Genomic DNA, 15,147 nt, shown 5'->3' on the forward strand with positions numbered 1-15,147 from the left:
TTTTTTTTTTCCGGCTGCAATGATCATTTACATAAATGGTTTCCAGGAGCCCTACAGATGAAGTCTTCACTCAAAACCTAGTGCTAGCTACAATCACATTGATTATTCACCTGTGGTGAGTTATAGTTTCTGTCGGTACCCAGTTCCCTTTTCTGCTGTGAGGAGGTGCTGTGATCATGTTTGGAATACAACTATTGAGTGATATCAAGAAATCACTGCAGAAATGATTACATCCTTAATAATTAAAAGGTTCTTTGTACATGTTACAGACTTCTTATTTTATTTCAGGAATACTGAAGATAAGAAACATACAAGAAGAAACTTTGTCATGCCTGGTCTTCTGATATGTCAGCTTCTATGTCAGTATCTTTCAGAAATTGGAAGAGTGGAAACAGATTAACTAGAGAAAAAAAAAGCAATGAACATTTGAATACATCAAATAACTTCTCATGGCAAGGCAAAAGTAGAGTTTTTGTCAGTGATATTTTTAGACTAAAGTGTTAAAGTTTAAAACAGCAAAATTAGAGACGTTCTAACATTTAAGAACCATATCTTATTGACTTAGACAGAAAGGCCATCCCACAGAAAACACTAAAGCTCAGAAGCATTCTAGTATCTTGAGCAGGCTGTATGGTAACTAGTATGTGTGTTATAATTCCTTTTGAAAAGACATCCAAAGAAATAGGAAGCAGAGACTTGGTTCAGCCCAAGGCTGGTTGCATCGCCCGCCTTTTTGTCTTTTAACGAACACGTTTCAGCTCTAAAGCCACCACTGGGCTCTATGTGAGTCCATCATCAGACACTGTGGTGAGGGACATATTTTTGATAGTCATTCATTTTTAAACACATCACAGATGGACCTATGGATAGTTTTGCAGTGTTTATTTTGGGAACACGTTGTCTTTCTGTGTTCTTCTCACTGATTTCCGACTGCATTGCTGTTGAGATAAGTTTTCTATGTAATAGTATCAGAGGACTCCTGTAAACTCATGTGGAATGCATGACCGACCCCTGGGCACACTTTTTCAATGGTTGAATTTGCTTGTTTTTATGGATGTTGTCTTTGTAAATTAAAAACGCCTCTTTAAAAGGGCTGGAGAGATGGCTCATCAGTTAAGAGTATTGGTATTCTTCCAGAGGATGGCCTGGGTTCAATTCCTAACACCTATTTGGCAGCTCATAATGGTAATTCGAGTTCCAGGGGATCAACACCCTCACGCAGATGTACATGCAAGCAAAACATCAATAAGCACATGAGTTTTAAATGCCTTTTAAAGTGTTTGTACTTGTTTGCTGCAAAGTTCTCTGTGTTGAAGTCTTTTTAGTTCTCAGTGACTAAGCCATCAGTTTCTTACAGGCATCACTCAATGGTCAAATATTCCATTTACTTTATGTATTTTGAACAATAAGATAATTTTTATTTCTCATACTTTAACCAAATATTATGACTTAATTGTGTGTCTGTGTGTAACCGCCAGCGGCCACAGGTTACTGGATTCCTGAAAGGAAAGCTGGCTATGGAAGGGAAGGATGACATGAGAAATGAAGAGCCAAGAAAAAGTCTCTGACCAAGGCTCAATGTTTACTTCTAAGGTTAGAAATTTAAAGGGGGCAAACCCCCCCAGTGGTCACAGGTTACTGGGTTCCTGAAAGGACAGCTGGGGATGGATGGGAAGGGTGGCAAGAGAAATAACAAACCAAGACAAAGTTCTCTGATCAAGGCTCAAAGCTTAATTCTAAGGTCTGAATTTAAAGGGGGAAACCCATCCCCCATTTTACCAGGATCTCGTCAGGAAGACAAGCTCAGCAGCTCAGCAGGTAGTGGCTTCTTGCAGGAAGCTGCAGATATGGCAGGACAATAGACTTCACCTAGGTTGGAAGACTCTGATTCAGCCTACTCAAGGCTGAGGGAAGGACGTGTGTGTGTGGGGGGGGGGGGGGCATTTGTTTGGAAGCTGGAGGTCAACTTTGGGTCACATTCCTTAGTAGCCATCCACCCTGTTCTTTTGGAACAAGTCTCTCACTGGGATCTGGGGCTCATCAATTTGGCCAGGTGACTGACTGGGCATTTTGCCAGTCTGTGCACATCTACCTGAGTATGACCCATAACACATGGCAATCCTAAGACTGCAGAAATAAACTGCTGCATCTACTTCCTTCTCTCCTTTGAGAAGAGCAGAGGGCACAGGTATCTTCCAAAGATTTCAAATTTAAGATTTGATCTTTTGGAGTGTCTTAGTTAAATATTTTACTTACTATTCATAAATGTACATCATATGTTTGATCCAAATTGGCTTCCCATGCCTCTGCCAAGCAAATGCAAGAAGCCAGAGGTCAATCCAGGTACAGTTCTTCTCAGGATGCAACACACCTCTAACAGTGTTTACTTGGACTTGTAAACTGGCCACCTAAGACCAGAGCAGAATGGCTGGAAGATGAGATCTTACTCTGGGGTAGGCACTGAAGACTGACGTCCCAGTGTGAGGCTGGAGGCTAATGCTCCTGTGCTCAGAAAGGGCCTTGGACCAAGGCTGGATCCTGGGAACGTGCAGGAGCTGGAAGGAAACAGGAAGGAAATAGAAAAAAGACAAAAACAAACAAAAAATTACCCCATTCTTAAAAAGATATTTACGAAGTTTGGGGTGTTGGCACACAGCATTTCTAGAAACGTTTTTCTGATCTAGTGAGGAAGGCTGCCCTTAGTGTCCATTCTTATCCATCTCTGCTGGTTACAAATGCAGTGGGGGTTTGTCAGGGACCTGGCTAACCACTCAGGATCAGACTCAAGGTGTATCAGGAGGAGAGATACCTTAAAGAATTTGGTGCCTATTTGGGCCACAAAAAACTTCATCTCATTTCATTGGTGGCTTGTACTCTTGCTTTTTAGCACTAACATTGATGCATTGCAGCAGGTCTGTTTAGTAGAAACCAGATTTGCTGTGTTTTAGTTTTAAGAACATTCTTTCTTATGCTCTGCAGACTGTGGGAGGATGAGGACCATTCTCTGTCATCCATACCTCTCTCAAGAATGGATATTGCAACGCCACCAACTTCACTTGTTGCTACAAACCATATTAGTCATGTCTCCATCCCTGCCACAAATACCTGAGACAATCTACTTACAATGTGGTTATGTGGAGCTTCTAATTCATGCTTATCTAGCACTATTTTTTTAGGGCAGGAAGGAGATCTCTGTGGCAAGGTAGCACACCACTGTGCATATGTATGGCAGAGCAAAGTTGGTCAGACTAGGTCCAGGAAGAAAGAAAACAAAGGGTCCCCACTGTCTCTCCTACAGGAAGGTCCCCAGTGATCTGAAGACTTCCCACTGGGTCCCACCTTTCAACACAATCCACCACCTTCCATACACCAAGCTTGGGCCCACACCTGTAGTGGACACAAGGGCCTTGCACTCACAGAGAAACACTAAAGAACCAGGAATGTTAATTATGCAGGGGGGTCTCCTCATGGAGGAGAGAAAACCAAATACCTGCATTCCATCCAGAAAGTTGAGGCTGGAAGAGGTTTGTGACCTGGTGACCTTTCTGCGGTCTGTAGGGACAGACCTCACACCAATTCCCCAGAAGGATTATTCCAGACTCTTCCCTCCTAGTGCTTCTCGGTGAGTGCAGAACTCTCATGACCTCTGCATCTCCCCATTTCTAAGTTTTTAAAGAAAAACTAGTGGCCGTGATAGGAGGCTGTGGCAGAATGCATTGCCTCCATGGCTAGCCCAATGAATGTAGGCAAGTGTAAGAGAGCTAAGATGAGATAGCCTGAGAGGAAGAGTGAATTATAACCTGAGGAAACTTTAGGGAAACAAGGATTGACCCCCAAATCATACTGTTTGTCTAATGACTGTACTGCATGTTAATGTTTGTCAACGCAGAATCCAACAACCTTTTGTCAGGAGCCATAAAAGACAGAGCTGTGGCAGGAGACAGCGTGGTGGTGTTTGCCTGGCTAAGAATTGTCAATGGAGGTTCATGTGGGATGGGCCGTGTCACATCCATTTTGCTCACAGCAAAAATATTAGCAGAGAGTAAGAGATGGGCTGAGGATGGCTTTCCCCTCTCCTTGACAAGCTACTAGCTATTCTTTTTTTGTTTTTTGTTTTTTTGTTGTTGTTGTTGTTTTGTTTTTTCAAGACAGGGTTTCTCTGTGTAGCCCTGACTGTCCTGGAACTCACTTTGTAGACCATACTGGCCTGGTCTCAGAAATCTGCCTGCCTCTGCCTCCCAAGTGCTGGGATTAAAGGCACGTACCATCACTGCCTCGCCCTAGTAGCTAGTCTTATCATTCTCTTATGCTTGCCTATTGTACTGTACACCTGGAATCGAAATGATTATAGGAATTATTTTTGCCTGAAGACTCAGATCCAAATTTTACTGTGTTTAATTATGCCTACAATAAGTTTGCCTAGAATTAAACCCCTCCCAAAGTCTGAGCCAGGTTGACAAAGTCAGTCTGCACTGAGTTTTCCTTCTCATCCCTTCCTGTGGCTTGCTTCTCTGTCTGACAACTGCAGGGAGCACCTCACACACCTGCAGCATGTGGATCTTCACAAGAACATTCCAGATTTGAGCTTTAGCAGAGTCTATGAAGTACCTAGCAATGTGCATTATTTACATATCAATATTAATAGTGATAATTAGTGTCTCTTCATTCTTGTATAGAGGGGACAGACACCCTCTATTAAACTTAAACACCTCCACCCTGTGGCTGAATTATGACAAGAATGAAGAAAGACTGACACTAAAATCTGGGCAGCTATTTCTCCTGAAATATTTTAAAAGTGCCACTGACATTCATTTTTAGGTGCTTTGTTGATAGTGGACACTTGTGCCACTAATGATGACGTCATTTATATGAACTGAGTTTCATTTGGCTGATGTTGGACTTCTCTCAAGTCCAGATAAAATGGTGTGTGTGTGTGTGTGTGTGTGTGTGTGTGTGTGTGTGTGTGTGAAGATAGTTCATCAAAATGAATGCCAAACACTTAGCTCAAGCCAGACAGTTTTCATATAACAAAAAACAAAACAACAAAAACAACAAGGTTGATGGGAAGTAAAGAGCACAGAACACCCACCAACCCCTGAGGTCACCTGGGGTCATCACCTCAGCATATATTTCTTGGCACTGAGTATTGAACCCAGGGATTTCTGCAAGAAAGGCAAAGCTTCAAAAAACCCCAACAGTTATACTGCACTGTTTCTAAATTGTTTCAGATCACAGCACATTTCCACATTCTTTTGTTCTGTAAGAATAATAATCTGGATAATGATCACACACACACACAGTAGAGCAACAAATGCTAACTGATCCAAAATTCCTCGGTGCAATATTAACTGTCCAAGCGTCATCAAGACCACAGCAAATCATGTCTCAGTGTTTATTTCCTGGATGTATGAACCCTATGGACCTCTTAGGAAACTTATTACATTGAATAAAATGGTTTCAGAAAGCATTTTGTTATTTTTATAGAAGCTGGAAAGATACTTGGAAAAATTCAGCATGTCTTCCATGCAAACATGACAGAGGATGGAGATGGAGCTCAGGGGAAGCGCCTCATAGAAATCCATGATCCTGCAGAGGAAAAAAAAAAAGATGATAATGCAGTGCATGGGTACTTCTTTGACATCAACTTCCTCTCCTACAATGCTTGTGAAAATATAAAATGCTGTAGAAATTTTTAATCCCAATCTAGATTTTCTACCCCACCTTTGATCATTTTGTTCCAGGATAAAAGACACACAACTTTTATTATTTACAATAAGCCTTAATCAGCACCAAGGCTGCTGTTAAAAATCTATTTCCTATCGAGAATGATAACCCTGTTATTATTACGTTTCTTCTAGGCTGCTCTTGACTCCCTCAGCGTCATGCTTCCTCCGTCCATTCACCTCTCTCGTGGTTTGGGAGTCCTAAACCCCATCTCTGTCTGCTCTGCCCAGTGTTATTTGCTGTCAGCATCTTTACTTATAGTCAGAGCTAACTCGGGGGTAAGGTCCCAGAGCTTTACCTGCATCTACATGCAGCAGGTTCTCTCATCTCTGGGGCAACCAGGTCTTGGGGACCGCACTTAATATTACAAAACACAGCAAAAGACCAAACCTCAACAACAAGACAATTCAACTGACAAAATACATTTAGTAATGTATGAGACAGCTACATAGTGCTTAAACAACTGAGATACTGTTGATCAGCCACCCAAAAGGTTCAGATTAAAGATAAACCATGCTTAACAATGGTGGAGCAACAAGAACTCTTGCATATTGCTGATGGGATCTTAAAATCACACAGCCACATTGTAACACATAGCATCTTCTTTCACAGATACCCCAGGCATCTCATCCATTCTGCTTATAGCTACTGAAGAGGAGGGAGAACCTCTGTCCTCGAAATGCTTGCAGCATCCTTATTTGCAATAGTCCTGAACTGGAAACTGTACAAATGTCCATTTGAAAAGTAGAATTATAAACAGCTGTACATCAGTACAGTGGAAAGCCACAAAGCAATAAGCAAATGCAAGTTTCGGATTCAGACGTGGATGAACCTCAGGCTGAAAGGAGTAGGGGAGTATTTAAGCTCCTTTTTAAAAATCACATTCCACAAGTCTATGATTGCTAGGGATGAGGTCAAGAAAGCTTTTGGCAGCTGGGTGTGGTGGCACATGCCTTTAATCCCAGCACTTGGGATGCAGAGGCAGACGGATTTCTGAGTTCGAGGCCAGCCTGGTCTACAAAGTGAGTTCCAGGACAGTCAGGGCTACACAGAGAAACCCTGTCTTAAAAAAGCAAACAAACAAACAAAAACAAACAAAAAAAACAAATCAAAACAAAAAAAGATATGGAGCAATAAACCTATCCAGAAAGGTTCTTTGGAGCAACTTCTGTGCTGTCTAGAAATGGACAGTTCAAGTCACAGGTCAGTAGCGGCAGCTCGATCCACTCGCAAACACTTCACAGATACACCAGCAGTCCAGGTTAGTAGAGTCAGGTTAGCGACAGCAGTGGCATGACCTAGCAGAGACAGCCAGGCCTCAGCCTTGGCTTGAGTCAGCAGGAGGGACCAAGAGGAACACCAAGAAAAGTTCTGACTATGCCTCTCTCAACCAAGCATAGACCAACAAAGACTCGTGACTAACAAATGTTGCACAGCTAGCTCGATAAGCAAGCCTAGCTCAACCCCTGTCACTGTTAGTTGGGTCCTTTTTATACTCCCTCTAAACATCACGTGTCCTCCACAGGTCCTGCCTTAGCATGTGCGTCTGTCTCAGCTGACATCACTCTGCCAATCAGCCCAAGTCTGCAAAAGCAACAAAAACTACAACACACTACCAACAATTCTTTAATGTGTTTCTATGGAGTCCCGACAGACACAGCTCAACTACACAATGTAAGGCACACCAATACATATGTCATTAGCGAAGAATCCTTTATCACGTGTCCTTTCACATGTTTGCTTTAGCAGAACATCCTCTCTCCTGTGTCTGCTTCAGTGTAACATTCCTTCACGAGTCTGCTGTAGCCTTTCACACCTATGTCCACTTTAACAAGATGCTCCTTCAAGTGTTTGTCCCAGCAAAACACCACCCAACTGACTTTCCAAAGAACCCTTCACACCTCCTTCAGTTAAACCTAGGACAATTTGGGTACCACAGTAACTGTACACAGTGACTGGATAAAACAGACTCTATGCCTAAATAGGATGGACTCTTGGATGGAGGTGTGTTAAGTTTTTAAAAATGTTGCTTGTGCCTAATAAGGAATGAAGACAGTTAGTTAAAATTACTGTATTGAAACCACAGTAAAGTTGAGTCAAGCAAAAAAATGACAGATCCTAAATCAAGGGGCAGACTTCAAACATTTATGAACAGAAAACAGAACGTTTACACAGACTCAAAGTTTGGTCACACAAATTAAGACGATACAAACAATATACAGAATTGTAAACATACAGAGAAAAAAGCAGGTAATGCCTTCAAGGAGTGTTCAAGATTAATAAAAAACCAATTATGTGTCTGTGGCAAATTATTAACATTAATACTGACAAAATGAAAATGTACAGTTTCATTTATAATGTAATAGCAAGCCAGGAGCATGTGTGAAATAGGAAGCTTCCCGGTTGATAACCATGAACAATCAGCTACTAAAACACAAAAATATAGAGGGAAATTTCAGCGTATGAATTTGGCACACCTGCCCTGGCACTCTTTTAAAAACGTTGAGATAAAATTGAGGAAACAAAAGATGTGGATCAACTGATACAGAGCTTGCATAACCCCACCAAGAGGGCTTCAATCACTACTGCATAACAGTGTGGCGTTGCAAATCCAAAAGTCAGGAAGAAGGGAAGGAGGATCAAAAAGTTTAAGGTCATCAGAACAAAACAAGAGAAAGAAAAACAAAAAAACCCAAAACCATCCATCTATTCATCATCCATCCGGGAACCAATTAAGGTGCGACACGAAGAACTGAGCAGTCTGCAGAGCCAGCAGCCTGAGCTCCAGAGAGGGACTGACGTTGGAAGGACCGCATCCCCCCAGGCGCGCGGCCGCTGGGTCCCGAGCGGCGGTTGAGCGGGCCGCTTGCGCACTGGGGCTGCCTCTGCATCCTGCATCCTCCCGCGCGGCCGCTCGCGCACGCGCAGTTAGCAGTCGCTGCTGGGCGGCTGCCGGCGGGATCGCTCTGGGGAGACGCCGGGCACCAAGTAGCGGCCAGTCGGACACCTGAGCTGCCGCTGCTGGACACAAGCCCGCAGGACAGGTGTGTAGACCGCGGGCCGCCTTCCTGCGGCTTGTTCTCTGGGGACCGGGTGAGAAATCGGATCCAGGTGCCCCGCAGCATCCTCTTCTGAGACTAGAAGAAGGCTTAGCTTGGTGCGGCCAGGTGAGGCTGGAGGATGAGTTCAGGGATGAATGTGGGAGTTAGACTCTTGGGTGGGCTCTGCCAACCTCGGGGACAGAGATCAGCCCTGGATGGAGGGAGACGCCACCCTGAGTCCCTTGGGTCCTCCTTCTGCTTCCCTGACACTGGGGAAGGCCAGGTTGCCCTGCCCAGCCTGGCGCCTCTCTCAAGTCCGTTATCCCAGCGGTTGCCACAGCTGCTGTTGCCACTGTGTGGCCCGGTTCCACGAAGCTCTACCACAATCCCTGGAGAGTTCTTCTCGCATCTTTCTAGAAAATGCAACAAAACCAACCTGGGCACATTTGCAGCCCACTTCTCTGTGAAGCCAAAGAACCCTACCTCCCCCACCCCCACGCTCAAACCTGGCTAAGGTGGCCAGAGAATCCTGGCCACTCCCTAGACACTTGGGTGGAGCCTAACAGGAGCCATTGGGGAGTAACCGGCCCTGTGTTGAATCCAGAAAACCTTAATGACTAGAGTCTCATTATCTAAAGCCTGTTTACTATCAGTCAGATACTTTAGCTGAGTTTAAGTGGCATCTGCCCCACCCAGGAGGAAGAAGCTATGCAGGGGTTTGTTTGGGGTTAAAGAGCAAAAGGCTAGGAAGTTGGGAGCTGGAGACCGAAGGTATAAACAGAAATAAACAAATTAGGCAAAACAAAAATTTAAAAATTAGGTGGTCAATGGTTCAATATCTCTGACGAAGATTAATTTATGTTGAAACAGAATAGTAAATCATGGTTGTTTTTCTTGCCCTGAAAAATTGACATCTCCCTAGGTAGCTCTCTTTTTTTGGTAATTGTAATTTTGACCATTTTCTAGTCTACAGTCTGTTGGTTTGGTCATCCAGACACATTGATCCTGTTCCTTAAACTCAAGATAGTCTTTTTTGTCTTGTTTTGATTGGTCTTGTTGGTCTGTTGTCTGTAAATGGTGGCGTGTGCTGATGGATATGCAGCTAGCAGGTGGGGGCTCAGGGCTCTGGGCTTGTTTGGTGTCTACTAAACTTTCCTTCTTTATTATGTAATTAGAAAACAGGAACTGTCAGCTTTGATAGGACTTTCTCTCAACTCATGGGTGACAAGAGGCCCAGAGAAGGGAACCAGTTCAGTTGTCCTTTGAACAACAGTGTTAGTCACTTAGTGACAAGGTATCAAGGGCAGGGAGCTTTCGAATGCCCTTTTCTGGCCTCCTCTGGCACCCACACATACGTGTACATAACCACAAAAGAGAAACACATACATGTAATTAAAGTATATGTGTATGTGTGTGTATAGATAGATATCGATATAGATGGGTAGATATATAGCAAATATTCAGAATGAAAGAATGAGTCATGGAAGGGGCAGTATATGATCATAATTACTAAACATTTTTTAAAGTAGAGTCTAATTTAAGAATTGTTTTTTTTTTTCTCACAAACACCAGGCTTACAAGATGGCAGGGGTTGGTTATAAAGGTTAGCAGGAGTGGACATGACACTGAACAACAACTTACTAGTATCTGTCAGGAAGGCTAGGTCCCTAATGAAGGCTGAGGGATCAAAATGTGTTCATTCCACAAATGCCCTCCTATTCACACCCCAGGGGACCAGTGAGACTATATTCTGTCTATTTTGCTTCGTTTTGGGGGGCCCAGGGCCTTGGGGATACAGGCAAGCGTTCTGGCTGTGTTCTTGTTCCCAGCCCAAGTTCATACATTTGGAACCATTTGGTTGACTACATGTGGTGCCAATTGAAAAGGGAATTAAAGACACAGAACAGCGTGTTTACAATTTTTAAAATTACATTTATTAAACCAGATGTGATTACTAAAGTAATCCCAACACTTGGGAGGCAGAGGCGGGCGGATCTTTGATTTCTGGGCCAGCCTGGTCTACATAGTGAGTTCCAACACAGCCAGGGATACACAGAGAAATCCTGTCTCAAAATAAAAATTATATGTATGTATATATTTATTCATTTATTTGTGGGGTGGTCGAGTACTGGGACACACATGTGGAGGTCAGAGGACAGCTTTAAGAATCAGTTCTTCCCCCCCCCCCCCACTATGTAGGTCCTGGGGATTAAACTTGGGTCCTCAGGTTTAGCAGCAAGCTCAGATGTCTGAGCCATCTCAATGGCCACAATAACAAGCATTTCTCAATCCTGGGGAAAGAGCAAGCTCAAATTAAGGAAGGTGGTGGGTCGTCTTTGAGGGCGAATAAGTCCCCAAAGCTAAAGAGTGACCTCTGAACTGTGAGTAAGGTTCGGGAATCCTCAGATAGCTTTCATAGAGAGAAACAAAAAGTATATACAGTGTATGAAGAAAATAAATAAATAAGGAGAAAAGGAAAGGACATGACTGTTTCTAGGTGTGCTGCAGGAGCTAGATTCCCATAGACAAGAGGGAGATTAGCCAGAGGCAGAGACAACTGAGAGAATCCAGAGTCCTCAGGACCCTGAGCCATGTGAGGAGAGCAGGGAGGGGAAAAAGGAGAGAGGAGAGGGGAACCAGGACCAGCAGCCAGGAGGCCAACGGGAAGAGTCTCTGGTGAAAGGGCAGCTCAGCCCCTGGGCTGGAAAGTTCAGGGTAGAGCATAGGGTAGGGACTGAGGGATGCTGGGAAAACCTGGAGGCCAGGTCTGCTTTGATATGTTAAAAAGGCACCTCAGACTTTAGTCCAGGGCTTAAAACTCAAGTTTATAAGAAGAGCTGGGCTTGGTGGCTGACACCTTTAATCCCAGCACTTGGGAGGCAGAGACAAGCAGATTTTGAGTTCAAGGCCAGCCTGCTCTACAGAGTGAGTTCCAGGACAACCAGGGCTACACAGAGAAAAACCCTGTCTTGAAAACAAACAAACAAAAAAAAAAAGAAGAAGAAGAAGAAGAGGAGGAGGAGCAGGAGGAGGAGGAGGAGGAGGAGGAAGAAGAAGAAGAAGAAGAAGAAGAAGAAGAAGAAGAAGAAGAAGAAGAAGAAGAAGAAAGAAGAAAGAAGAAAGAAAAGAAAGAAGAAAGAAGAAAGAAGAAAGAAGAAAGAAGAAAGAAGAAGAAGAAAAGCTAGTGTGGTGACATGCACCTGTAAGCCCCGTGCTGGGGAGGCAGACAGCCCTGGTCCCCTGGGTACAGCCAGTGCAGAAAGTATGTGAAGGTCCTCAGAAACTGAAAGCAGAATCAGCGTATGGTGAAGTGGACAGGAAAGTTGTTCCTTTGTTCATTCTCTTGTTGCTGAGACAGAAATACTGGATATAGGAACTTAAGGAGGGAAGGGTTTGTTTATTCTGGCTTACAGTCTGAGGGGACACAGTCGATTGTGACTGGAAAGGCCTGGCAGCTGCTCACACAGAGTTTGCAGTCAGGGAGTAGAGAGCTGGTCCTCAGCTCACTCTCTCCTCTTCCTAAGTTCAGGGCCTCAGCCCACGGAATGCTGTCATCCTCGTTAAGATGAGTCTTCATACCTCAATTAACACAATTAGACACCCCATGAACAGGCCTGCCCTGAAGTTTTTCTCTAGGTGATTCTAGATTTTGTCAAGTTGACAATGTGAACTCTCCAGAACTTAAACTGAAAATCTATTTTGAAAGAGAAAACATGGTTTCAAAGTGATATCGATTTTTTTTCTACATTTATTTATGGTGTGTGTGTGTGTGTATTGTCTCTGGCCATAAAAATGGCAGTACCTGAGTATAGAAAGCTCCTATTAAGGTAGATTTCTGTTTAGTGGTTTTCAAAATGTGTATTTCCAAAGGAAACATTAGGGTGGTAGCTACCAACCTTTAGAAGAAATAGGGGTCATCTGGCTCGAACAGTCATCTAAAGTTTTGATCTCAGGAAAAAATTGTATCCATTGAAGTAGTTAAGGAGAATAATGCTTTTTGTGATTTGTATCATAAACTGCTCTAATGATATGTAATGTGTATATTATCAAGTTCAAGTGCTTAATCTGTGTAATTATATTTATAGATTTGGGTAACCACTACCAGATTCCAATATTGGACATTTCATCGCCCTCAAAGGATAAGCCTCTAGCTCTCTCCCTGAGCCCTGACTAGCTGGTCTCTCATCTGTTCTCCAGCTCTGTAGGTTTTCTGGCTTCTTTAAAGTGAAATGGTACAACATTTATGATTTATTTCATAACTGGCTTTTCTCTAAGCATAATAGTTTTGTGTTTCAGCATTCCTGTCCTTCTGTTGCTAGATGTTTCCCCAGGGTTTGAGGGCTTCAACTTATGTCTGTATGCTCATGAGTTGATGGATATTTGAGTTGGCCCACATTTGAATCGATACACGAAATGTATCTTATGACCTGTATCTATGTATTTGTGAGGATTTAGGCTTTATTTATTTTGACTGTTCGTGAGTGCTATCACTGGACATGTTGAAACCTGCCTCATTATTTCCTACTGCTGTCGGTATGGTACATTGCCGTACCTCAGCAGTGTGTGAGGGTTTCAGTTCCTCCAGTCTGTGTGGTTTTCAGTCATCATTGTTTGTAACAGCCATTTTGGTACTTGTAGTGCCATCTCTGCCAGGCCCACCCTTCTTAAGTAGACCCATATACATGAGGAGGAGGAGGGGAAGGAGGAGGGAGAGGAAGGAGAGAGGATGTGTTATTGTATGACTCCTTTGGAATCAATGACATGGAACTATCTCAGTGCCCAACAGTACTCATTTGGAAGTTTGTTGGCACCTGGGGAGAAATTTTGAATTAGTATATGCTGATGAGAGTCCATGAGAACATAATTACACAAGCTAAGCACTTCTGCTAAGAGGACAACATGCTGCATTCGGCCTTGGCTGCTCTCGAACACTGCAGTTCTGGTTATTTGAAGAGACATCCGGTCAGATAACCAGGTGATGACTGTGGGAGTTTAAAAAGGATGAGTTGGATAGAACTTGGTCCTCAGCAGACAGCCTGCCCCAGTATGGGACTTGACTTGGCAAAGCATTATTTCGTTAAACGTATGATTAAAAATCCCTCAGTTTTTAGTGTTTAGATGTAAGTCACTTCTGGCTGTACCATTATCAAATGTCCAATTTTGTATATACTTAAGCTACATTATGTGAAATAATGTAAGTGGAAATTTAGGGATCGTGATATCTTTACAATATTTGCATCTCATAGACACTTGCTGACATCTTTATATCTTTACACATTAGCTCTTTGATTTTGGGAGAAGACTTAGAAATGAAAGTTAGAAGTCGGTGTTTTACTTGTTCCAGGCTTTCTTTAAATAATGTTGTTAGTAAGTGAAGCATCCTAGAATAAAGAAGTCATTTCTTCCTTTGGGTCTTACCACAAAGCACCCCCCACCTGTTTTTTCACTGGCTGCTCTTAATTTCACAGAGAGTCGATATGCGTTTCCAGGGTGTTGGACTATGTTTGGGTCTCCTGTTCATCACGGTCAATGCGGACTTTATGGATGATGGTGTTGAGGTGGAAGACTTCAGTGAAAATTCAGACGAGAGTAATATTAAAGATGAACCTTCCTCGGGGGTAAGACGGTTGAGAAGTGAGTTCTAAGCTATTCTTTCCGTGGTCGTAGGTGTGACAGATCGCTCATGATGCTTGTCCTTCCCTCCTGACACCCTCTGTCTTTTCAGTGGCTAGGAAAACCTCACTTTTTTCCAGCTGTGTTCCTTAGAGTGCCCACACACAGCAAAACTGTGTGGTTGACACCTAATCCAGTTGTGCTCAGTAAGCACGGGGGAGGCGTTTGCTGCCGTGACAGGAGTTCTCTGGTTAAAGAGGGCAAGGCCTTTAGCAAAGACAAAGGCCTTTAGCAAAGACAAAGGCCTTTAGCAAAGACAAAGGCCTTAAGTTTTAGTTCTGATAATACCAGCCTTCTCCAGACAAAATGGAAGGTGCCATAATGTGTGGTTCTCAGTGCTTATTTGTCTGTGGGCAGATTTGAGCAGTGAAGGGTGGCAACATGGGCTTGAGCTGAGCTGAGCCGAGCCAGGGCTCTGCCTCTGTGCTGTGTAGGTTTACGTTCTGAGGAGATGACTTACGGGAGACTAAGGAACTTGACAGAGACTTTGCTGTATCTACCTTGACCATTCCCTAGAGCAGTGCTCTGCCTTCCTAATGCTGCAGCCCTTTAATGCAGTTCCTCATGTTGTGGTGACCCCAACCATACAATTATCGTTGTTGGCTACCTCGTTACTGTAATGTTGCTACTGCTATGAATTGAAACAGAAGTATCTGTATTTTCCCATGGTCTTAGGTGACCTCTGTGAAAGGGTCATTCCACCCCAGGC

General features: G+C 43.4%; 1 protein-coding gene and 1 long non-coding RNA gene across 15 annotated transcripts in view; one reads left to right on the forward strand and one right to left on the reverse strand.

The window, feature by feature from the left end:
• Window positions 1-259: 259 nt before the first annotated feature.
• Window positions 260-8,280, reverse strand: Gm32377. 5 transcript variants are annotated; one of them, XR_001778600.1, is made up of 6 exons: window positions 6,023-6,705; window positions 5,500-5,586; window positions 2,448-2,555; window positions 2,257-2,306; window positions 1,780-1,869; window positions 260-400 (listed from the first exon to the last, which is right to left on the reverse strand). It is a non-coding gene; the product is annotated as a predicted gene, 32377 (long non-coding RNA). The 5 variants fall into 5 exon arrangements; XR_878991.3 differs by lacking the exon at window positions 6,023-6,705 and adding an exon at window positions 8,202-8,280 and having other exon boundaries at window positions 2,257-2,555; XR_878990.2 differs by having other exon boundaries at window positions 2,257-2,555.
• A 300-nt stretch (window positions 8,281-8,580) lies between these two features.
• Clgn (calmegin) overlaps window positions 8,581-15,147 on the forward strand; it is a 38,763-nt gene continuing 32,196 nt past the window's right edge. For 2 of the 10 annotated variants that reach the window (NM_009904.4, NM_001329680.1), the window contains exons 1-2: window positions 8,633-8,891; window positions 14,234-14,383. In NM_009904.4, coding sequence (NP_034034.2) covers window positions 14,243-14,383 — 141 coding nt within the window. In that variant the 5' untranslated portion in view covers window positions 8,633-8,891; window positions 14,234-14,242. Of the gene's footprint in view, window positions 8,892-12,850; window positions 12,998-14,233; window positions 14,400-15,147 lie in introns of all 10 variants that reach the window. The other 8 variants (XM_011248296.3, XM_011248298.3, XM_011248297.2 and 5 more) reach the window with 8 other exon arrangements.

This window comes from Mus musculus, chromosome 8 (genome assembly GCF_000001635.26).
Source record: "Mus musculus strain C57BL/6J chromosome 8, GRCm38.p6 C57BL/6J".
Taxonomy (NCBI): domain Eukaryota; kingdom Metazoa; phylum Chordata; class Mammalia; order Rodentia; family Muridae; genus Mus; species Mus musculus.